The sequence below is a fragment of the Perca fluviatilis genome, chromosome 13, assembly GCF_010015445.1.
Source record: "Perca fluviatilis chromosome 13, GENO_Pfluv_1.0, whole genome shotgun sequence".
In the NCBI taxonomy this organism is placed as follows: Eukaryota; Metazoa; Chordata; class Actinopteri; order Perciformes; family Percidae; genus Perca; species Perca fluviatilis.
This window is the reverse complement of record NC_053124.1, coordinates 32906731-32930912: the sequence shown is the minus strand read 5'-3', so window position 1 is coordinate 32930912 and position 24182 is coordinate 32906731. Positions and strand designations below refer to the sequence as shown.

General features: G+C 43.8%; 1 protein-coding gene across 1 annotated transcript; it reads left to right on the top strand.

The window, feature by feature from the left end:
* The first annotated feature begins 2165 nt into the window (after positions 1 to 2165).
* On the top strand, positions 2166 to 23418 carry LOC120571985 (zinc fingers and homeoboxes protein 2-like). The gene is made up of 4 exons (XM_039821162.1): positions 2166 to 2245; positions 4113 to 7345; positions 14539 to 14728; positions 22717 to 23418. Exons 2-3 carry the CDS (start codon positions 4422 to 4424, stop codon positions 14723 to 14725), a joined length of 3111 nt encoding a protein of 1036 aa, XP_039677096.1. The 5' UTR covers positions 2166 to 2245; positions 4113 to 4421; the 3' UTR covers positions 14726 to 14728; positions 22717 to 23418.
* The last annotated feature ends 764 nt before the right edge of the window (positions 23419 to 24182 follow it).

Here is a 24182-nt window from a genome sequence, read left to right as displayed (position 1 = left end):
ACAAAAATGTCGGAAAAAAACACGAAAATGTTGGAAAAAGCCACAAAAATGTCGGAAAAAGCCACGAAAATGTCGGAAAAAGTGACAAAAACGTCGGAAAAAACACGAAAATGTCGGAAAAAGCCAAAAAAACGTCGGAAAAAGTGACAAAAACGTAAAAAACAGCCACAAAAATGTAAAAAAAAGTGTGAAATAACTGAAAACATATCTTATATTTTAGATTCTTCAAAGTAGCCACCCTTTGCTTTTTTTATTAATAAGGGAAATAATTCCACTAATGAACCCTGACAAAGCACACCTGTGAAGGTAAAACCATTTCAGGTGACTACCTCATGAAGCTCATTGAGAGAACACCAAGGGTTTGCAGAGTTATCAAAAAAGCAAAGGGTGGCTACTTTGAAGAATCTAAAATATAAGACATGTTTTCAGTTATTTCACACTTTTTTGTTAAGTACATAATTCCATATGTGTTCATTCATAGTTTTGATGCCTTCAGTGAGAATCTACAATGTAAATAGTCATGAAAATAAAAAGGAAACACATTGAATGAGAAGGTGTGTCCAAACTTTTGGCCTGTACTGTGTGTCCAACATTAAGTGGCACCGGTGGACCAATAACAGCTTGCCCGCGATACTAATTAAATGTTGAAAAAAAGCTCAATATTTCTTTGGCAAATAAAAACCACCCCCTCTGATGAATTGGGACACCTTTTCAACTTTGCAGAAGAAGAAGAAGATGAAAAAAAAGCACAAAAAAATCTCCTTTTTAAATGACATTGTTTTCTGTTTAAAGCTTCTGTCAGTTGGAAATGCTTTCGTCTCTTTCGTCGGCCTCTTTTCTTCTTCTGTTCATCTTTCCTCTCTGTGCGCCTCTTTAAATACTCTGTTGTCCCTCTCTCCTCCTCCTCCTCCTCTTTATCTGCTTTCTTTCCTCCTTTTGTCTAGTTCTTCTCTCCTTTCCTTTCACTGTCTTCTCTCTCTCTCTCGCTCTCCTCTTCCTGTCTCTCTCTCTCCTTCTCTCCCTCTCTCTCTCTCTCTCTCTCTCTCTCTCTGTCTCTCTCTGTCTCTCTCTCTCTCTCCCTCTCTCTCTCTCTCTCCCTCTCTCTCTCTCTCTCTCTCTCTCTCTCTCTCTCTCTCTCTCCCGCTCTCCTCTCGCTCTGTCTCCCCTCTCTCTCTCTCTCTGTCTCTCTCGTCTCTCTGTCTCTCTCTCTTTCTCCTCTCCTTCCTCTCTCTCTCTCTCTCTCTCTCTCTCTCTCTGTATCTCTCTCTCTCCTCTCTTTGTCTCTCTCTCTCCTCTCTGTCTCTGTCTCCCTCTCTCTCTCCTCTCTCTCTTCTCTCTCCCTCTCGCTCTCTTTCTCTCTCCTCTCTCTGTCTCTCTCTCTCCTCTCTGTCTCTGTCTCTGTCTCCCTCTCTCTCTTCTCTCTCTCTTCTCTTTCCCTCTCGCTCTCTTTCTCTCTCTCTCTCTCTCTCTCTCTCTCTCTCTCCTCTCTCTCTTCTCTCTCCCTCTCTCTTCTCTCTCTCTCTCTCTCTCTCTCTCTCTCTCTCTCTCTCTCTCTCCTTCTATCTCTTTCTCTTTCTGTCTGCCGGGCCGTGGCCTAGTTAAAACGTCTACTGCTTTGTGCCCATTCTCTTTCATCGGCGTGGAAGTTTTTAGACTATCCCCTCTTTCTCTTTCTCTCTCCCTCTCTCCCCCCATCCCCTCCCCCCCTCCTTTATCTCTGTGCTTCTTCCCCACTGTCTCATTCTCTTTTTATATCACTCTTCCTCCCTCTTTCTCTTCCCATTTTACCTGCTTTTGCCCTTTTAATTTTAATCCTGTCTCTCTCTTTTCCTATATTTATTCATACCTGTTATTCTCTCTCTCTCTCTCTCTCTCTCTCTGTCTCTCTCTCTTTTCTCTCTCTTCTCTCTCTCTCTCTCTCCTCTCTCTCTCTCTCTCTCTCTCCTCTCTCTCCTCTCTCTCTCTCTCTCCCTATCTCTCCTCTCTTTCCTTCTCTTTATGTCTCTCGCTCTCCTCTCTCTCTCCTCTCTCTCTCTCCTTCTCTCCCTGTCTCTCTCTCTCCTTCTCTCCCTGTCTCTTTCTCTCCTTCTCTCTCCTCTCTCTCTCCTCTCTCTCTCCCCCCTCTCCTCTCCTCTCTCTCTCTCCATCTCCATCTTTTTTCTCCCTCTCTCCCTCTCTTCCATTGTGTGGATGATAGCTGTCAGGAGATCTGATCACTGAGTCTCTCTTATTACATGATTACAGGGTAATTATCCTATGAAAAGATGCTTAATGTCTTTTTAATGGGGTTTGGAGACTTTCTTCTTCCCTTCTTTTTTTTTGTCGTTTGTAGTTACTTTGGACTCTTCACAATTTATTGCATTAGCACGTGATTGGCCTGGAACAGCGCGTCCTGATTAAGTGGCACTCAAAGTGGATTCAACTTAATTTTCGTCTCGCTTCCAAGTTGTCAGTCAGTCAGTCGCCCATGGCTTCATTTTTCACTTTTGGCCTCGGCTTTGCAGCAGTGGAATGTAACTAAGTACATTTACTCAAGTACTGTACTTACTACAAATGTTAAGGTACTTGTACTTTTACTTGAGTATTTTTCTTTTCATGCCCACTTTCTACTTCTACTCCGCTACACGACCCTACTGGGTCTTCTTCTTTTTGCCTGAAGAAGACCCAGTAGGGTCGAAACGTTGCAAGTATATGCATTTATATTAAATATGGGAGTTTAAGCAGTGTTGTGGACATTACATTTTCTTCATAGAAAGCTACATGAGACGTGCAATGATACAAAGTTAATTTACTTTTTTTTGTTAAATAAAAGCATGTCGATAAACTCAACGTGTCTGGCCCTTATTGTGACGCGAGGACGGGGGGTAACAAGCGAAGGAAACGTGGACGCAATCTGCACCCACAGAAAAACCTGACGCGGACTTTAGAGGAAGAGGGGAGAGGAACGGGCCTGCAAAATGTCATGTTGCTTATCAAAATAAAAATCTTTGATGTGGAGTTGTGTAACAGCCTGAAAAGCTCCACGGGGTGTATTTGTGTTATTATAGTCAATCCCTTTATCAATATCTGTCTCATCTGTGCTCTCTGAGCCTCTCTCCCAAAACATGGGACATACTGTGTATATATATATCTCCAAAAAACAATAAATAGGTTTCACATTTCCCAGATTTTTCCACATTCGTGACCATCTGAAATGAAAGCATACACACAATTTATCAAATGTACCCTCGCGGGTGCATAGACGAGCTAATATTATGGACTATTACACAGTAATTCAGTCGGGTTTTGGAGACTTTTATTTTGAGAGCTTTTTTGCAGTTTAGGTTTAATATATTGTTGTTGTTGTTGTTGTATTTCTGGTTTTGTCTGATCAGTAGTCTAAATAAACCCAAATATTTGTACAAAAATGTACATATCAAACAAATGATTGTCGTCTTGATCGGATCATCAGCAAATCATCAACATATTTCAGAAGCTGAAATGTAATTTCATAGCTCAATTTTACTGTCGATTGACTGATTGATTACATTTTGATTAGTTTTCTACGCTTAAGGAAACGCCTAAAGTTGCAGTATTCAGTCATAAATATTTCAGTTTGCTTCATACCCAACTTACTGTCGTCGAAAAGGAACATTTGATCCAAAGCGCACAATAGTACAACGCTGCATATATTTTCAGAACAAGTGACCCCAGCGAGAATGAGAATCTGTTGATGTTGCCGTCTTTTATCCTCGACACCGTGCTGATCTCACATCTCTCAAACAAATTGAACCAAAAGCATAGTTTTGCCTGTTTACAAAAAGTGCAAATTATCTTCTATTTTTTACCCTTCTGTCATTGCCCATCATGCATTCGTCTCGTTCTTTGTCTTATTCTTGGTGAATGCAGCACATCACTTCACACACACACACACAAACACACGCACACACACAAACAATATCAACATGACTTCTCTCTGTGTTTTTCCTAACATGTATTTTTCTCTGCTTTTAGTCTTTTCCCCCAAGTGGCTGCTGCGCAGCTTGCTGAACACAAACAATATTAACATGCCATTTTCTCTCTCTCTCTCTCTCTCTCCCTCTCCCTCTCTCTTTCTGTTTGTCTCTGCGCAGCTTGAGCGCCCTTGTTGTCTGTGATGCCCTCCCATGACGCCCAGGTCGGTAGCTGACACTGCCAGTGAGCGGGAGACGCCACTGCACAACCGGTCCTCGGCCGGCACCGTCAGCCGGTTATCGCCCTCCCTCTCGCACGCTGGAGACTCCAACTCCACCCACCTACCAGTATCCACAACCATCAGCTCTGATCCACCCCAGTGAAGCCCTTTTCAGAAAGCACCAGCACCAGCAGCAGCAGCAGCAGCACCCAAAACCTGCACTATCTTCAAGGCAATCAGCAACACCAGCACCACAACTATCACCAGCATGTCCAGTCGAAGAAAGTCCTCCACCCCTTGCATGGTGCGGGTCGTCAGCGACGTTCCCGAAGAGCAAGACGACCCCGAGGAGGTGATGGACGCGGGAGTATCGGCGGACGACGATGCGACGGAGAAAGAACAATCAGAAAAGAGTCAAGACCCCCAGCGGGAGCCTTCAGAGAATCCAGACCAGCAGACGTTTCGAAAACCTGTGGAAAATCAGAATCCTGAGCCATTAGAACAAGAGGATCGGTCCAGCGACATAGACCAACCTTCTGTCGTTGAACATGTCGAAGCCACGGAGGAGAAGGACAAGAACAGGGAAGGGGTCGAATGTGACCCCGCGTCCCAGAAACAGCAGCCCAGAGGCTACGAGTGCAAATACTGCCCGTTTTCAACGCAGAACCTGAACGAATTTAAAGACCACGTGGACTCCAGCCACCCTAACGTCATCCTCAATCCGTTGTACCTCTGCGCGGTCTGCAACTTCAACACCAAGAAGTTCGACTCGCTCACAGAGCACAACGAGAGCCGGCACCCGGGCGAGACGGACTTCAAGTTCAAGAGGGTAAAAGTGAACAATCAGACTATCTTAGAGCAGACAATCGAAGGCAAGGACAATTCAGTCGAATGCGACGCGAGAGGCGAACGGGACGAAACGCTTCCGTCTTGCGTATCGACCGCAGTGAAAACCGCGGGCAATACCCAGTCGCCCTATCAAGGGAGCGAACTGAAAAGCAAGCGGGACGGCCTGATCCAGAAGAATCAAATCACAGCGGTGAACGTCAATGGAACGGTCATCATCCCCGAACCGACCATCCTCCAAGGGCTCTCACATGTCACCCCGATGCTCCAGCGCCCGCCTAACTTTAACTCTGTACCAAAAATAGCTGTTCCCTTGAACACCACCAAATACAACCCTTCTCTAGACGACAATTTGACGTTGATCACCTCCTTTAGCAAGTTCCCTTACCCGACGCACGCTGAGTTGTCGTGGCTGACCGCTGCCTCCAAGCACCCGGAGGACCAGATCAAAGTCTGGTTCACCACCCAGCGGCTTAAGCAAGGCATCACCTGGTCCCCAGAGGAGGTGGAAGAAGCCAGGAAGAAGATGTTCAATGGCTCCATCCCTCCCACACATCACACGTTCACCGTCCTGCCTGACAACCCCCCAATCTCGCAACCGTCAACCGCCAAATCCTCCCAGCAGTCCTTTGTCCACACTACAGTCGGGCATGCGAGTTATGTCCGGACATCCGCGTCCAATGGGTTAAGTGTAGTCGCCACCACGAACTCTCCAGCGATTGGCTCCATCTCTTCCCTTAAACGGTCCCTGCCAACACACCTGACGACGGTGTTCGGCCCGGAGTCTAAGCGGCCCATCATGGCAGTCGCCCCTCATTCTGGCGAGGCTAAAGACAGGGGCCTCATGGCTCCTCCGCCCCCTCCTCCCCCGAAAGACCGCCTCCCAATGGCTCCACCTCCTGTTCCCATGGAGACAAAGAGACCTGTAGCAGTCCCTCTGGTGACCACGGAGCTGAAGAGGCTATGCGCTACTGTGCCTTTAATGCCGCCGCCATCGTCGCCGTTATCACCGTCTTCGTTGTCCAAAGGGAAGGTTCTCTCGACGTTGGGAAACCCCAAAACGAAGCCGGTGGTGTCGCTGCCCTCCATAGTCTTTCCAGAGTCTTTAACAAGGCCGCTGATAGTTCCCCCGCCTATTTTTGCCCCGCCGTTTAAAAACACGTTACTTTTTCCTCTTAATTCGCCCATCACTTCCAAAGAAAAGCACCCGAATACCCACGCTTTGTCAGCTGCTGATCTGAAGCTGACGAACTCCCCACCGCTTAACGCCCCACACATAAGGAGGCCGACCATTATCCAGTCCATTCGTGCTCCGGCTAAAGCCCCATCCCAGATTCCAGGGTTTCCGTTGGATAGCAAGAAGCTAAAAGAGCAGCAACGAGTGGAGGTGAAAGCCAGCTACCCCAGAGGAGATAAGGTGCTCACTCCTCTAGCGGAGGCCAACGGGACATCTCGCAGGGATGGGAAACGGCCCCACAATCAAACCTCTCTCGCTCACAACAATGGGGTCATGCATTTGGATGGCAGCGAGCTGCCAGCAGCGCTGAAAACAGACTTTCAGCAAAAGTCCTTGGTGCTTACCCAATTCCCCTTGCTGGAGAGGATGAAAGGAAAGACGGCAGAACAGCTAAAGATCTTGGAGGAGAACTTCTTGAGGAACAGCTTCCCTACACTCAGCGATGTGGACAATCTGGCCGGCACCACCCGACTGTCCCACCAGGAAATCGACAGCTGGTTTGTGGAGCGCCGAGCACTGCGCGACAACCTTGAACAAGCTCTTCTGAACTCCATGGGCACTAAGAGGATGGACGCCGGCGACGTGGCTGCCATCGCCAAGAAACGACTACATCAGCAACAACAGCAACACCAAACTCTACAGCTGAATGGGATTCACAAACCAAGCGCTGGTGTCAGCCATCTTAAAAGCCTTCTTCCACCCTCTTCCACCCTGCCCATCATTGCCCCCTCTATCCCTAACCCAAATTCCTGCTCAGTGCCTCCAGACAGCCGATCCCTGGCACTCCTCAAGGACAATTTTGCTCAAACGCGGTGGCCTTCCCCTGAGGAGTTCAGCCAACTGGAGGGTCGGACAGGACGCGCCGAACTCGCCCGCTGGTTCACCGACAGCCGGCTGCAGAGCGGCAGCATGGAGCTGGCAGAACTTTTTCACAACAATGGCGTGAACGGAGGGCAGGGGCTGCCTGTGTGCTCCCCCAAAATCGCTCCCCCCAGCAACAACAGCAGCAGTAAGGTGTTGGAGGTTGAGTTGGGCTGGCTAATGGAGCAGCGCGCTAACAGCCTCAGCAGTCAACAGCATGATGAGATCCAAGACCGGTTTGCTGGCAGGTACTGTATTCATATTCAATATTAGAAGTTTTGTATTTTCTCATACTGTTAAAAGGGGCTTTCGGTTGCATTAGTGAAGACGTTTTAAAGGAATACGCCACCTGTTTGTTGAAATAGTTCTTATCACGGTCTACCCTGGCTGTAGATAGGTCGGCCAACGCATTTGTTGTCTCAGTGCAAGTTATTAGGTTTTATTGTCTTTTGTCGGCTCACTTTTACTCACAACATGCTAACCGGCAACATAGGATTCCATTCACTACGCTAAGCTAACTAGAGACACACACAGAGACACACAAAGAGACACACACACACAGAGACACACAAAGAGACACACACAGACACACACACACACACAGACACACACAGAGAGACACACACACACAGAGACACACAAAGAGACACACACACACACAGACACACACACACAGAGACAAACGGCCTATTTCTCACGTAAAATGCTTAAACCTATTTTAGAACAATATGAGATCGTATTCTGAACGAGCCGCCATGACCCATGTGACGCGTTCGTCCAATCAGCTGCTGGGTTTTCAATTTTTTGGCTTAGGTAATTAAAGGGTAACTCCGGTATTATTCAACCCTAATTTTCCATGTTTTCTTACTTCTAAGTGACTGATGGGAACATATTAAGCTAGACAAGCAGCAGTAGGCAGTCAACTGACCAGCTCAGGTTATTCTGAGGTTTTTGTGGCTTTTTTGGCTGACAACATTATGGAAAGGATCCCTACAGAGATAGACCTTTTAGTTAAAGAGTAAGATCCTTTTTGTTTAACATGAAACAGCTCAGAAATTGCCATCGCCAAATTCCACCATATGCTGGCTCTATACACGCTAAAAGTCCTGATTATTTACATGGAGTTTTGTGGAAATATGCTGGCTCTATACACACTAAAAGTCCTGATTATTTACATGGAGTCTGGTGGAAATATGCTGGCTCTATACACACTAAAAGTCCTGATTATTTACATGGAGTCTGGTGGAAATATGCTGCTCTATACACACTAAAAGTACTGATTATTTACATGGAGTCTGGTGGAAATATGCTGGCTGTATACACACTAAAAGTCCTGATTATTTACATGGAGTCTGGTGGAGATATGCTGGCTCTATACACGCTAAAAGTCCTGATTATTTACATGGAGTCTGGTGGAAATATGCTGGCTCTATACACACTAAAAGTCCTGATTATTTACATGGAGTCTGGTGGAAATATGCTGGCTCTATATACACTAAAAGTAGTGATTATTTACATGGAGTCTGGTGGAGATATGCTGGCTCTATACACACTAAAAGTACTGATTATTTACATGGAGTCTGGTGGGTTTGGCAATGGCAATTTTGGCACTGTTTCTGGTTTAACAAAAAGGATCTTACTCTATAACAAATAGGTCTATCCCTCTCCTCTCATAAAAAGTGCCACTGAAATTGTATTTCATCTTAAATAACAAAAATTAAATAAAAAAAATAATAGATTTCTAAAACACATCAAAATAACTAAATAAATAGAAAATATATATCTTCAAATAAATTAACTAAGAAGACGTAGTGACATCTGAAGTCAAACAAGTGAAATCTAAAGTAGAGTACGCCCTAGGCTGTTTGAAAAACTGCATCACGATTCATTTCTCATCCCAACCGATTGCAGTCATTACTAATTTGTCGATTTTTAACCGATTTAATCCCTAAGATTGAGCGCATCTCACGAAAAGAGGCATTTACATTTCTATGAAGGGTATTTCCATCCGTACAGCATATAACCTCCCCTATCCCCCCCCCCACCCTAACCAAAACTAATTTCTGCTTCCTCTCAGCGGGTTTGTGTTGTTATTTTCTGGTTGCCACATTAACGTTATTTTCAGGACATTAACCCACAAATCTACAGGACTCTATTTAGTCAGCCTTCCCTTTCCAGGAGCTTGGGAGATCTTTGGCTAAATAACAGAGCCATTAGGTGGGAAACCAATATCTCCACAATAATTTGGGCAAGAGTTTTATTCTTCCCGTGAGTCAGCTCTGTGGTTTGGAAAAGCACCGCAGTGCGAACCTGCACTGACGGCACACCGAAATCCTTCTGCTTCTCGCTCCAGTCATTCGTGCTGCTTATTCACAGTAAATGCAGTGTAAATACGCTGAAAGTTTCTGAAGAAAGAGCTCCGATTGGGAGGGTTTTGACTCTCAGAACGGTTAAAAGTGACCTTTTTTTTAAGCAGCGAAATAGAACTTGATTATTTTTAGTTTCCCTCCACCCCCCCCCCTCCCTCCCATCGTTTTCATCAGTGTCTGACACAGTTGAGGCGCGCATGAAGAGAATGGCTTCCTTCAGAATTTAATTATTTTTTGATTACTAGTTTCTCATCATTATAATCAAAAACATATTCCCCCCACTTATGACCCACTTGTGTTAAATCTGATTGTGAGCCGCCTCAGTAGCTTAAATATCCCAAAAATTGATTGACAGTTCTGAAATATAAAACTGATTTCAGAAGTGATTTGGCAGATTTCTTTTCGTCTTCTTCTTTCATCCGTGAGATCTAAATCAATGCTAGATCTGTGTCAAAACAAAAATATTTTATCAATATTTAATTCAATAAAAATATAGGACGTATTTGTATATACAAAATGGGGGCGGCCCTGCAGAAAAAGTTTGGGAACCACTGTATTAAAAGATGGATTATCGGGGATTTTAATAATTGATATCAGATCAGTCAAACAAAGATCCATTTTGCGATGAACGACCGAAGAACTCTTGAAACTAGTTTTTGTTAAAAATAATGTGGAAAAAGATTGATTTTAATTAGATAATTGATTATTTTAACCCTAACCCTAGACAGAGTCCAAATGAGAGACAGTCAAGACCGAGTCCAAATGAGAGACAGTCAAGACCGAGTCCAAATGAGAGACAGTCAAGACCGAGTCCAAATGAGAGACAGTCAAGACAGAGTCCAAATGAGAGACAGTCAAGACAGAGTCCAAATGAGAGACAGTCAAGACCGAGTCCAAATGAGAGACAGTCAAGACCGAGTCCAAATGAGAGACAGTCAAGACAGAGTCCAAATGAGAGACAGTCAAGACCGAGTCCAAATGAGAGACAGTCAAGACCGAGTCCAAATGAGAGACAGTCAAGACAGAGTCCAAATGAGAGACAGTCAAGACAGAGTCCAAATGAGAGACAGTCAAGACCGAGTCCAAATGAGAGACAGTCAAGACCGAGTGCAAATGAGAGACAGTCAAGACCGAGTCCAAATGAGAGACAGTCAAGACCGAGTGCAAATGAGAGACAGTCAAGACCGAGTCCAAATGAGACACAGTCAAGACCGAGTCCAAATGAGAGACAGTTTAAGACAGAGTCTAAATGAGAGACAGTCAAGACAGAGTCTAAATGAGAGCCAGTCAGACCGAGTCCAAATGAGAGCCAGTCAAGACCGAGTCCAAATGAGAGACAGTCAGACAGAGTCCAAATGAGAGACAGTCAAGACAGAGTCCAAATGAGAGACAGTCAAGACCGAGTCCAAATGAGAGACAGTCAAGACAGAGTCCAAATGAGAGACAGTCAAGACCGAGTCTAAATGAGAGACAGTCAAGACCGAGTCCAAATGAGAGACAGTCAAGACCGAGTCCAAATGAGAGACAGTCAAGACCGAGTCCAAATGAGAGACAGTCAAGACCGAGTCCAAATGAGAGACAGTCAAGACCGAGTCCAAATGAGAGACAGTCAAGACCGAGTCCAAATGAGAGACTGTCAAGACCGAGTCCAAATGAGAGACAGTCAAGACCGAGTCTAAATGAGAGACAGTCAAGACCGAGTCCAAATGAGAGACAGTCAAGACCGAGTCCAAATGAGAGACAGTCAAGACCGAGTCCAAATGAGAGACAGTCAAGACAGAGTCCAAATGAGAAACAGTCAAGACCGAGTCCAAATGAGAGACAGTCAAGACAGAGTCCAAATGAGAAACAGTCAAGACCGAGTCCAAATGAGAGACAGTCAAGACAGAGTCCAAATGAGAGACAGTCAAGACAGAGTCTAAATGAGAGACAGTCAAGACAGAGTCTAAATGAGAGACAGTCAAGACCGAGTCCAAATGAGAGACAGTCAAGACAGAGTCTAAATGAGAGACAGTCAAGACCGAGTGCAAATGAGAGACAGTCAAGACAGAGTCTAAATGAGAGACAGTCAAGACAGAGTCCAAATGAGAGACAGTCAAGACAGAGTCCAAATGAGAGACAGTCAAGACCGAGTCCAAATGAGAGACAGTCAAGACCGAGTGCAAATGAGAGACAGTCAAGACAGAGTCCAAATGAGAGACAGTCAAGACAGAGTCCAAATGAGAGACATTCAAGACAGAGTCTAAATGAGAGACAGTCAAGACAGAGTCCAAATGAGAGACAGTCAAGACCGAGTCCAAATGAGAGACAGTCAAGACCGAGTCTAAATGAGAGACAGTCAAGACCGAGTCCAAATGAGAGACAGTCAAGACAGAGTCCAAATGAGAGACAGTCAAGACAGAGTCTAAATGAGAGACAGTCAAGACAGAGTCTAAATGAGAGACAGTCAAGACAGAGTCCAAATGAGAGACAGTCAAGACAGAGTCTAAATGAGAGACAGTCAAGACCGAGTCCAAATGAGAGACAGTCAAGACAGAGTCCAAATGAGAGACAGTCAAGACCGAGTCCAAATGAGAGACAGTCAAGACAGAGTCCAAATGAGAGACAGTCAAGACAGAGTCCAAATGAGAGACAGTCAAGACCGAGTCCAAATGAGAGACAGTCAAGACAGAGTCCAAATGAGAGACAGTCAAGACAGAGTCCAAATGAGAGACAGTCAAGACAGAGTCCAAATGAGAGACAGTCAAGACAGAGTCTAAATGAGAGACAGTCAAGACCGAGTCCAAATGAGAGACAGTCAAGACCGAGTCCAAATGAGAGACAGTCAAGACCGAGTCCAAATGAGAGACAGTCAAGACAGAGTCCAAATGAGAGACAGTCAAGACAGAGTCCAAATGAGAGACAGTCAAGACAGAGTCCAAATGAGAGACAGTCAAGACAGAGTCCAAATGAGAGACAGTCAAGACAGAGTCCAAATGAGAGACAGTCAAGACAGAGTCCAATCCCTTTTGATAACTTTTCATCTCTAAGGTCTTTAGATTGCACGGAACCAATTTGAAGTCGATCGGCTGAAATCTCTAGGAGTTCGTTAATGTACGACGCCTAAATAAATGGCCAAAAAAATGCAGTAATTCCACACAGTAAATTCAAAAATGGCGAATTTCCTGTTGCTTTTAGGGTATGGCTCCAAGAAGCTTTTCTGTACGACTTAACATGTTACGTATGTGTACCGATTTCCGTTAGTCTACGTTAAACTTAACTCTCGCCAAAATGCAACAGAGGGTCTTTTTTGTGAATGTACCAGAGTCAAACTTTCATTTAAAAGCATATTTAGGACGGAAGCGCCAATTTTAAGATGTACCATATTTTCATTTTCGGTCAAATGGCCTTTTGAATGGGAGAGCTAGGGGCACTTTTATGCTATAGCCTCAAAATAGCTATTTTTTAAAACACTAAGAAGGCTCGACACAACATGAGACTTTGCTCTAAGTATCACCAGGGGCTCTACACATGAACAACACCGATGCACAAGCGATATACTAAATCTGGGGCTACTTGTTTTGATATCGATTCGTTTTGAGAGCTACGGTGAGTAGTTGAAAACCTTTCTTTTTAGTAAACTCTGGGTACACAACCAATGTTGTCAATGCTTGAGTTCATGTGTAGAGCCCCTGGTGATACTTGAAGCATAGTCTCATGTTTTGATTCGATATAGTGGTTTAAAAAATAATAGTTAATCTTGTCGCGATAAAAGAACCTAGGTTGCATTTTGGCGAGAGTTACACTTTAAAGGAGGGGGCTTCAACTTTTGAAATGTGTAATGGTCGCTTGCAAGCCATTGTTGCGCGCCTATTTACGATTTTACTATAACTGGGCTGCTTTTCGAGTGGGATAGTTGTGAAATTGATTGTTAGGGGTAAAGTAGTCTGCAGATGTCCCTCATTTCCGTCACCTTCCTCTTTCTTTGTGTTGGCGTTCTAACATCCGGTGGATTTCTGAGGTTTCATACGTTTTGAAAAAACCTGGAAAAGTTATGGAATTTGACCAAACCAAAAAGGTTTTGGAAACATAAAAAGACCCAGAAAGTTTTGGAAAAGTCCTGATTATTTACATGGAGTCTGGTGGAGATATGCTGGCTCTATACACGCTAAAAGTCCTGATTATTTACATGGAGTCTGGTGGAGATATGCTGGCTCTATACACGCTAAAAGTACTGATTATTTACATGGAGTCTGGTGGAAATATGCTGGCTCTATACACTAAAAGTCCTGATTATTTACATGGAGTCTGGTGGAGATATGCTGGCTCTATACACACTAAAAGTCCTGATTATTTACATGGAGTCTGGTGGAGATATGCTGGCTCTATACACGCTAAAAGTACTGATTATTTACAAAAGTCATGGAATTTAATAAATGTATTTTCACATCGTCTTAACCTCAGCGTTGTATTTGGGGAGCGATATTACGACTCCCACTATGAACCACATACATTATTATTAATTTTATAGTCAAACCTCTGAGGGGAAACTTTAACACAGATTGGTATTCTAATTGTATAATGTCGACTGACATTTTCAGGAACACACAGTCATGGAAATTTGCCAAAAAGTCATGGAAAAGTATTGGTTAAAATGCGTATGAACCCTGACTGTGGTTAACTGCTCCTCAGATCTCTGCAGGATAAATCCAGACAGCTAGCTAGACTATCTGTCTGTCTGTCTGTCTAACTGCTCCTCAGATCTCTGCAGGGTAAATCCAGACAGCTAGCTAGACTATCTGTCTGTCTGTCTGTCTGTCTGTCTAACTGCTCCTCAGATCTCTGCAGGGTAAATCCAGACAGCTAGCTAGACTATCTGTCCAATCATAGGTTTCTGTCGCACGACTAAAACAACCTTTGAACCTACACACGTTCCACCAAAAACAAGTTCCTTCCCGAGACTATTTAGCAGAGGCTTGACCCAAGACAAGACCAAGACTGTGGAGTGAAGGAAAGGAAGGATCTGGCCAAATAAAAAGCGAGACTAGGGGTGAATAGATTTGCAAAATAAACTGAATGAATGACTTCAACAGACTGGCGCAGCAGAACGCGGGGGAGATGAAGAACGGAGGACGCAAGGGGGCAGTGGCGGTGGTGGGAGGAGCTCGGGGGGTGTTCGGCAGCTGGCTGGAGGACGGACACTCGAAGACAGGACGGGAGCTGCTGCTGGACAGAGACAGGACGCTAGCGGAGGACGCGTCTGGGAGGCTGACTGGATAAACGGTGAGAGAGAGCTGCCGTGGTTGTTTGATGTATTCTGTCAGCTGTCCTCGGTTTAGAGGGCTGTTTTTGGTAGGGCAAGTAGTAAGGGTGTGACGAAATTAAAACGTGACGAGATTTCTCGTCGAGGTGAAAAGTTGTCTCGTGAGGCGATGTGATGTCACCGCGATGGAGCGTGAAATTACTGTTGAAGATCCCCCTGCCACTTTTAAATCATTTGTGTGGCAACATTTTGGTTTTCCTGCGGAAATAATAAACGGCCAAAGAGTGACAGACAAGACGAACACAATATGTAAACATTGTAAGAAAAGAATGCCGTATACCGCGGCTAACACGAGCACTACGCAAAAACACTTACAGCACCACCACAGCTCTCTGCTAACTACTGCACCCGCGACGAAAACATTAAAAGGGCAAACAACTCTAAAAGCCTTAGCATCTCTGCCACCGGTAAGTGCAAGAGCCACGGCAATAACGAGGGACATAGGCGCTTTCATTGCAGCTGATATGAGGCCATTTTCTGTGGTGGAAAATGTCGGATTTCGGCGAAATTTCTTTAAATTTTTTTTAAAAATCTCGTCTCGTCTCGTTCTCGTGAACCCAATCTCATGATGTGTCTCGTCTCGTGGAGTAAGCGTCTCGTCACACCCCTAGCAAGTAGTAGTAGTAGGTAGGTAAATAGTACCGGGACTTACAATCTTCGTTCCCAGGATCTTTTCCTTCTGTCTGGCCCCAAAGGTTAGAACTGAGCTGTGGGGGAAAAAAAAAGGCCTTTAAGTTTGCAGCTCCCTCTGCCTGGAACAAGTTACAGAAATCCATGAAGCTTACTGAGCTGTGCTGTCATTGGTCGCTTTTAAGAGGATGTTGATTGACTTGGAGGCGGCCACATCTGGCTGCAGATGTTTTGCCTGATGTGTTTAGGAGTGTGGTTGACTTTGAAAGATTTGCTGTGTCAGTTGTGTTTATATTTTTGGTGTTTTTTTGCGTATTTTGTGTTTGTATGTACTGTATGTGTGGTTGTACTGCTGCCAGGACACTCTAATCTCAGTGAGTCTCTTCCTGGTTAAATAAAGGTAAAATAAATAAAAAATAAATAGGGCTGCACAATCAGTGGTGTAGTCTAGTACCGTATACCCATTCACAAAAGCGCCAGGATAACGCTACGTAACAACGATTGATTGATTGATAAATTCACCCCGTCTGTGGTGCGAGTCACTTAGGACCAACAACACAGTTGATTGGCCGTCTTTCTCTGCGCAAATATGAAATTAACGTTCATTAACGTAAATCTCTAAAGGAGAACGGAAAGCGAATTTAAACTACACTCTTTCAGTGTTTTTTCGTATGCAGCGTACAGTGCAGTGTGCAGTGCAGTGCAGTGTGCAGTGCAGTGCAGTGTGCAGTGCAGTGCAGTGTGCAGTGCAGCATACAGTGCAGCGTGCAGTGCAGCATGCAATGTGCAGTGCAGTGTGCAGTGTGCAGTGCAGCGTACAGTGAAGTGTGCAGTGCAGCGTACAGTGCAGTGTGCGGTGCAGTGTGCAGTGCAGCATACAGTGCAGCCTACAGTGCAGCATGCAGTGCAGTGTGCAGTGCATCATACAGTGCAGCGTGCAGTGCAGAGTACAGTGCAGAGTACAGTGCGGCGTGCAGTGCAGCGTGCAGTTCAGTGTGCAGTGCAGCGTACAGTGCGGCATGCAGTTCAGTGTGCAGTGCAGCGTACAGTGCGGCATGCAGTGCAGCGTGCAGTGCAGCGTACAGTGCAGTGTGCAGTGCACAATATTTCCCCATGGCCACGCCAAGATCCGCCCTTCAATAGCTACTATTGGCCAGGCGTCCATGCTTACGCAAGGCAACGTAACCTGATTTGTTCAGGTCCTATCCCCTGACCAATCGGCTATCCTAATCTTAACCACTCGCGGTCAAATGCCTAACCCCCAACCAAATCGACCACTATGGTCACGCCATAGTGGTCGATTCGTAATTTTGCGTGCAGCCTGGAGACGACAAAGAGCTTCACAAACAAAATATCGTTATCGCATGCTTCCCTCACATCGTGCAGCTCTAGTTTCTGGCTGTTTTTTTCTGTCGCCCCCATGAGAAATTCTAAGTTATGACGACAAAACTGTTGGCGCGTCCACATGATACAAGCCTTCTGTGATTCCTCCACACAGTTGCTAGGAGCCATGATGGACTCTTCAGAAGAGGTCGTTATCTTCACTCCAGTTTCTGCGCGGGGAAAGTGACCGGACGCCACAATCTTCTGATTATAGCCACACTGAGAAACCCAGAGAGAGTTGTGTGGAGCCGAGAGTCTTAATTAGCTTCGTAGCAACTCCTTTGGTAACAGACGTTCTGTTTTGATTAATATCAAGAAGTTACCGCACTAAAAGCTTTAAAATTGTTCCCGAGTCCTTTGAGAAAATGTGCGATGAAGGCTGCGAGCTCTCTGAGAAGGTGCCATCCCGTCAGAAAATACAATATTCTGTACACGTTAAAATTCCGATATCTTTTAATTAATTAGAGCTGCAACTGAATTACATTCACTATCAATACAGGCGCCAGTTATTCCTTTTTAGTTAAATGATTAATCGCTGACTCTATCAAATGTCAAAACAGGACTTCTGTGTAATTAAGTTTAGCATGAGTTACATTTCTCACTGAGGCGTCTCGCAGTAATATTTCTGTAGAGAAAGAAGTGAGATGTCAGAGGTAACCCGTGTGTTTATGCTTGACCTTCTACGAACATGTTAACTGCAGTTTCTTTTCTTCCTAAACAGACTTTTGCAAAGTAGATTTACTCCAGTACATGTTGAAGCCAGCACCTCCCTCCCTCCCTCCCTCCCTCCCTCCCTCCCTACTGTCTGTGTGTGTGTAGCTGTGTGAGTTTTGGCTTCAAAAATGGAGACATGTCCCGGGACATGTATTGCAAAAAAGCGACACAAAAAAATGAAAAAATTTGACGGAAAAACTCGAAATAAAAACGTGACAAAAAGCAACAAATGTTGCAAAAAAGAATTCGACAAAAAATTGCAACAAGGCAACGTTTTTATCACTTTTTTCACCATTTTTGAAGTTTTCCTTCAACTGCCTCTCCTCTCCTCTCGTCTCCTGTTCACTCCTCCTCTCCTCTCTTCTCCTCTCCTCTCGTCTCCTGTTCACTCCTCCTCTCCTCTCTTCTCCTCTCCTCTCGTCTCCTGTTCACTCCTCCTCTCCTCTCTTCTCCTCTCCTCTCGTCTCCTGTTCACTCCTCCTCTCCTCTCTTCTCCTCTCCTCTCCTGTCCTGTTCACTCCTCCTCTCCTCTCTTCTCCTCTCCTCTCCTCTCCTGTTCACTCCTCCTCTCCTCTCGTCCTCCTCTCCTCTCCTCTCCTCTCCTCTCCTCTCCTCTCCTCTCATCTCCTGTCCTGTCCTCTCCTCTCATCTCCTCTCATCTCCTGTCCTGTCCTCTCCTCTCCTCTCATCTCCTCTCATCTCCTGTCCTGTCCTGTCCTGTCCTCTCCTCTCCTCTCATCTCCTGTCCTGTCCTGTCCTCTCCTCTCCTCTCCTCTCGTCTCCTGTCCTGTCCTCTCCTCTCCTCTCCTGTCCTCTCCTGTCCTCTCCTCTCATCTCCTCTCCTCTCCTCTCCTCTCCTCTCCTCTCCTCTCCTCTCCTCTCCTCTCATCCCCCCTGGTCAGTTCATGTTGAAGCCAGCACCTCCCTCCCTCCCTCCCTCCCTCCCTCCCTCCCTCCCTACTGTCTCTGTGTGTGTAGCTGTGTGAGTTTGGCTTCAGCTGCTCCGCAACAAACACTTAACTTCTGGAAAATGTATTATTAGAAGCCTAAAATAGCACCCGCCCGCCCCCACCCCCACCTCCCACACCCACGGTGTGGTAAAGTTTGATAGATGAAAGGCTCCGCCTGGGGCCAAACAGTGACGAAGGAGTCTGCCTCCTCCTCCTCCCTCTCTCTCCTGTCTGCTCTGACAGAAGAGTGAAAGTTTTTTTGGTCTTTTTTTGCGCTCATCAAAATAGAAATCTGTTCAGTTGATTTTGACTTCTGACATCGTCGCTCTGGAAAAGATTGTCGGCACTTTTTCATCAAGGCTTGACAGATGAAATCAATAATCAATATGCAGCGGAGACAGGCGCTCCTGTCAGTGATATCTGATCACACACTTTCATTTAAAAATGCTTCATTCCTCCAATAAGGGAATCTGGTTTGTAAAAAAAATAAAAAAATATATATATATATATATATATAAATACAGTACAGGCCAAAGGTTTGGACACACCTTCTCATTCAATGTGTTTCCTTTTTATTTTCATGACTATTTACATTGTAGATTCTCACTGAAGGCATCAAAACTATGAATGAACACATATGGAATTATGTACTTAACAAAAAAGTATGAAATAACTGAAAACATGTCTTATATTTTAGATTCTTCAAAGCTTTTTTTTATTAATAAGGGAATAACTTCCACTAATGAACCCTGACAAAGCACACCTGTGAAGGTAAAACCATTTCAGGTGACTACCTCATGAAGCTCATTGAGAGAACACCAAGGGTTTGCAGAGTTATCAAAAAAAGCAAAGGGTGGCTACTTTGAAGAATCTAAAATATAAGACATGTTTTCAGTTATTTCACACTTTTTTGTTAAGTACATAATTCCATATGTGTTCATTCATAGTTTTGATGCCTTCAGTGAGAATCTACAATGTAAATAGTCATGAAAATAAAAAGGAAACGCATTGAATGAGAAAGTGTGTCCAAACTGTTGGCCTGTACTGTATATATATATATATATATATATATATATATATATATATATATATATAAACACAGATATTTCTGCATTTACTTAAAATACATGGAGTTACAGCCAGGTCGAGGACAGTTGAAACAGCTGTTTCAACCGTCCCGACATAGACATGTGCCATTATAACCTGTTTTGCTTTCCATGTAAACGAGCATGCAATATGAAAGTCTGGGATTGTGGAGAACACTAAATGGTCTCCCGAATAAGCACGTAGTCGAGCCTTTAAACGAAAAACAGTCGACCGTTAAAATGTATCGTTTATGGCCTGTAACTCCGTGATAAAGGGAACTAACGGGAACATATCTGGCTGATAGGAGGAGGTTAACAGGCTCTATGTTGGGACCTAAGGAAGTCTGTCTCTCATCCCGCGCTCTCCCCTCGAGTTTATTTTCATGCTTTTTTACTTTGAAAAAGTCAAATATCTTTGGACTGTATTATTCCACGTATCATATAGTCTTCTCACTTACAGTTTGGTCCACATAAAGGCAGCAAATAGGTCCTTAAAAATCTTAGAATTCAAATCAAATCGAGACAAAACAAAGATTACATTTTTTAAAAGTGCTGTTTCCTGTTTCCCAGCTTTGATTTCGAGAAAAAAACTCTCTCCTTCTCTGGGAAAATGTGATGGCTACGGACATTTCTGTGTCGGGTCTGTCTGTCTGTCTGTCTGTCTGTCTGTCTGTCTGTCTATCTGTCTGCGTGTGTATGTGTGTGTGTGTGTGTGAACGATTCCTGCATAAAGCGGAGCGAAGACTTTCCCACACAGCTCCGTTCGGCTCTGTCTTCTTCTGTCTCTATTTCACCGAAATTAAATGTCTCCTTTTTTTTTTTTTTTTTTTTTTTTTTTTTTAACTTGTGTACTCTGGATTTTCGTGGGATCTCTGCGTGTGTTATATTCTTTATTAAATTACTACTCTGCCATCCAACACTGTTTTATTCCGCATACTGTACACATACTGTACACATACTGTACACCTGCAGTATAAAAGAAACTCCATCATCGTTTGGATCAAAAGTAAATCAGGACACTTTTCCTTAGTGGTCCCCTAATACTGTATCTGAAGTCTCTTTATATAGACCTTAGTGGTCCCCTAATACTGTATCTGAAGTCTCTTTTATATAGACCTTAGTGGTCCCCTTATACTGTATCTGAAGTCTCTTTATATAGACCTTAGTGGTCCCCTAATACTGTATCTGAAGTCTCTTTATATAGACCTTAGTGGTCCCCTAATACTGTATCTGAAGTCTCTTTATATAGACCTTAGTGGTCCCCTAATACTGTATCTGAAGTCTCTTTATATAGACCTTAGTGGTCCCCTAATACTGTATCTGAAGTCTCTTTTATATAGGCCTTAGTGGTCCCCTAATACTGTATCTGAAGTCTCTTTATATAGACCTTAGTGGTCCCCTAATACTGTATCTGAAGTCTCTTTATATAGACCTTAGTGGTCCCCTAATACTGTATCTGAAGTCTCTTTAGACCTTAGTGGTCCCCTAATACTGTATCTGAAGTCTCTTTTATATAGGCCTTAGTGGTCCCCTAATACTGTATCTGAAGTCTCTTTATATAGACCTTAGTGGTCCCCTAATACTGTATCTGAAGTCTCTTTTATATAGACCTTAGTGGTCCCCTAATACTGTATCTGAAGTCTCTTTTATATAGACCTTAGTGGTCCACTAATACTGTATCTGAAGTCTCTTTTATATAGACCTTAGTGGTCCACTAATACTGTATCTGAAGTCTCTTTTATATAGACCTTAGTGGTCCCCTAATACTGTATCTGAAGTCTCTTTTATATAGACCTTAGTGGTCCCCTAATACTGTATCTGAAGTCTCTTTTATATAGACCTTAGTGGTCCCCTAATACTGTATCTGAAGTCTCTTTTATATAGACCTTAGTGGTCCACTAATACTGTATCTGAAGACTCTTTTATATAGACCTTAGTGGTCCTCTAATACTGTATCTGAAGTCTCTTTATATAGACCTTAGTGGTCCCCTAATACTGTATCTGAAGTCTCTTTAGACCTTAGTGGTCCCCTAATACTGTATCTGAAGTCTCTTTTATATAGGCCTTAGTGGTCCCCTAATACTGTATCTGAAGTCTCTTTATATAGACCTTAGTGGTCCTCTAATACTGTATCTGAAGTCTCTTTTATATAGACCTTAGTGGTCCCCTAATACTGTATCTGAAGTCTCTTTTATATAGACCTTAGTGGTCCCCTAATACTGTATCTGAAGTCTCTTTTATATAGACCTTAGTGGTCCCCTAATACTGTATCTGAAGTCTCTTTATATAGACCTTAGTGGTCCCCTAATACTGTATCTGAAGTCTCTTTTATATAGACCTTAGTGGTCCCCTAATACTGTATCTGAAGTCTCTTATATATAGACCTTAGTGGTCCCCTAATACTGTATCTGAAGTCAAGTTTGGTGAGTGGAGCAAATAAATCATAAAATATATCACTGTGTGTCTGTGTGTGTGTGTGTGTGTGTGTGTGTGTGTTTTCTGTGCGTACGTGTGTGTGTGTGTGTGTGTGTGTGTGTTCTCTGTGTGTGTGTGTGTCTCTGTGTGTGTGTGTGTGTGTGTGTGTGTGTGTGTGTGTGTGTGTGTGTGTGTGTGTGTGTGTGTGTGTGTCTGTCTGTCTGTGTGTGTGAGAGTGAAAGAGAGAGCGAGAGAAAGAGAGAGAGTGGTTATTCCCCAGCGTGTCCCATTGTCCCAGCAGTGCCGGGCCACCGGGAACACGATTGCTTTTTCATCCCCCTTTCTCTTTTGTCCTCTTTTTTGTTTACTCCTTTTTTTGGGGTCAGTTTGATCTCTTGTGAAATGTTAAAGAAAAACCTTCTTCTAACACTTCTCTCCTCTCTTCCTCTCTCTCTCTCTCCTCTCTCCCTCTCTCTCCCTTTCTCTCTCTCTCCCTCTCTCTCCTCTCTCTCTCTCTCCTCTCTCCCTTTCTCTCTCTCTCTCTCCTCTCTCTCTCTCTCTCCCTCTCTCTCTCTCCTCTTTCTCTCTCTCCTCTCTCCCTCTCTCTCCTTTCTTTCTCTCTCTCCTCTCTCTCTCTCTCTCCCCTCTCCTCTTTTCTCTCTCCTCTTTCTCTTTCTCTCTCTCCCTTTCTCTCTCTCTCTTTGTCTCAATCTCTCTCTCTCTTTGTCTCAATCTCTCTCCCTCCCTCTCTCTCTCTTCTGTCCATCTCAGGTGTGAATAGGATTCGCTGTCGTCGTCGCCGCTGCTGGAAACTCGCCGGAGGAGGAAAGAAACCAAGTTGGACGGAGAATGGAGCAACGAAAAGAAGAAGAGTTTTTTTTTTTTATTATTATTTCTTTTTTAAATCATCAGATTTTTATTTCTCTGATTTTTCACGGATTGTTTTATTTTTTTTAAATTCTCTTTTGATTGTCGCATCTCAGATCACGCACAACATCGCCCAACATCGCACGCTGCAAGGAACCGATCCTGAGAGGAACTACCAGGATACCTTTTCACCGTTTTTAGTTTACGGACATTTATCTTCATTCAAAAACGAACAGAAACATACCGAAAAACACCGAAAAACACCGAAAAACACCGAAAGACTTGTGAAAAACCCTCCTATTAACACTGAATATTAGCAGTCATCTCTGCGTCTGCAAAGACCGCTCTACTGACGAGGCGTTCACGTTTTGTAGTTTCATTTTTATTTAAATTTGTCGCTTTTTTCCCGATATTTTTGTCGCTTTTATTTTCAACTTTTCTGGCGTTGTTGTCGACTTGAAGCCCTACTACGAAAAGTCCCTCAGCCTTCGTAGAACAGCGAGCAAAATCAATGAAAACCTGTGTGAAGTTCACTTTATGAAAAAAGTCCCAGTTCTTTAATGAAAAATCAGACCAGAAGTGAATCTAAAAAAAAAAAAAAAAAAACGTATGAAATTATAACAGCTTCTGTCAACACGTCCATCAATTAAATCAGCGATTTAAAAGCTCTTTTATTTCTGTTGAATGTTGCATTGTGGGACGATCGAGTCCTTGAACGACGGAGACAAAAACTGAGCAAATTTGACAATTTTTGTTAATTTTCTAATGGAACAAAAAAGAAAAGGAAAAGGAATAAGAAAAGAAATGAGTGTGTACTGTGAACACTGGGACACCGTGCTGGTTAGTAATCAGTCTGAGTGCCGAGCTGTGTCAATGGATCCAATAATTGCTTTCACAAAACCTTTTTATAACCGTACGCTAAAACCTTTCCTTCTCCCGAGCCTACTTTATTAAAATCTTAAAGGTCCCATGACATGCTGCTCAATGGATGCTTTTATATAGACCTTAGTGGTCCCCTAATACTGGATCTGAAGTCTCTTTTATAGAGACCTTAGTGGTCCCCTAATACTGTATCTGAAGTCTTTTATATAGGCCTTAGTGGTCCCCTAATACTGGATCTGAAGTCTCTTTTATATAGGCCTTAGTGGTCCCCTAATACTGTATCTGAAGTCTCTTTTATATAGACCTTAGTGGTCCCCTAATACTGGATCTGAAGTCTCTTTTATAGAGACCTTAGTGGTCCCCTAATGCTGTATCTGAAGTCTTTTATATAGGCCTTAGTGGTCCCCTAATACTGGATCTGAAGTCTCTTTTATATAGACCTTAGTGGTCCCCTAATACTGGATCTGAAGTCTCTTTTATATAGACCT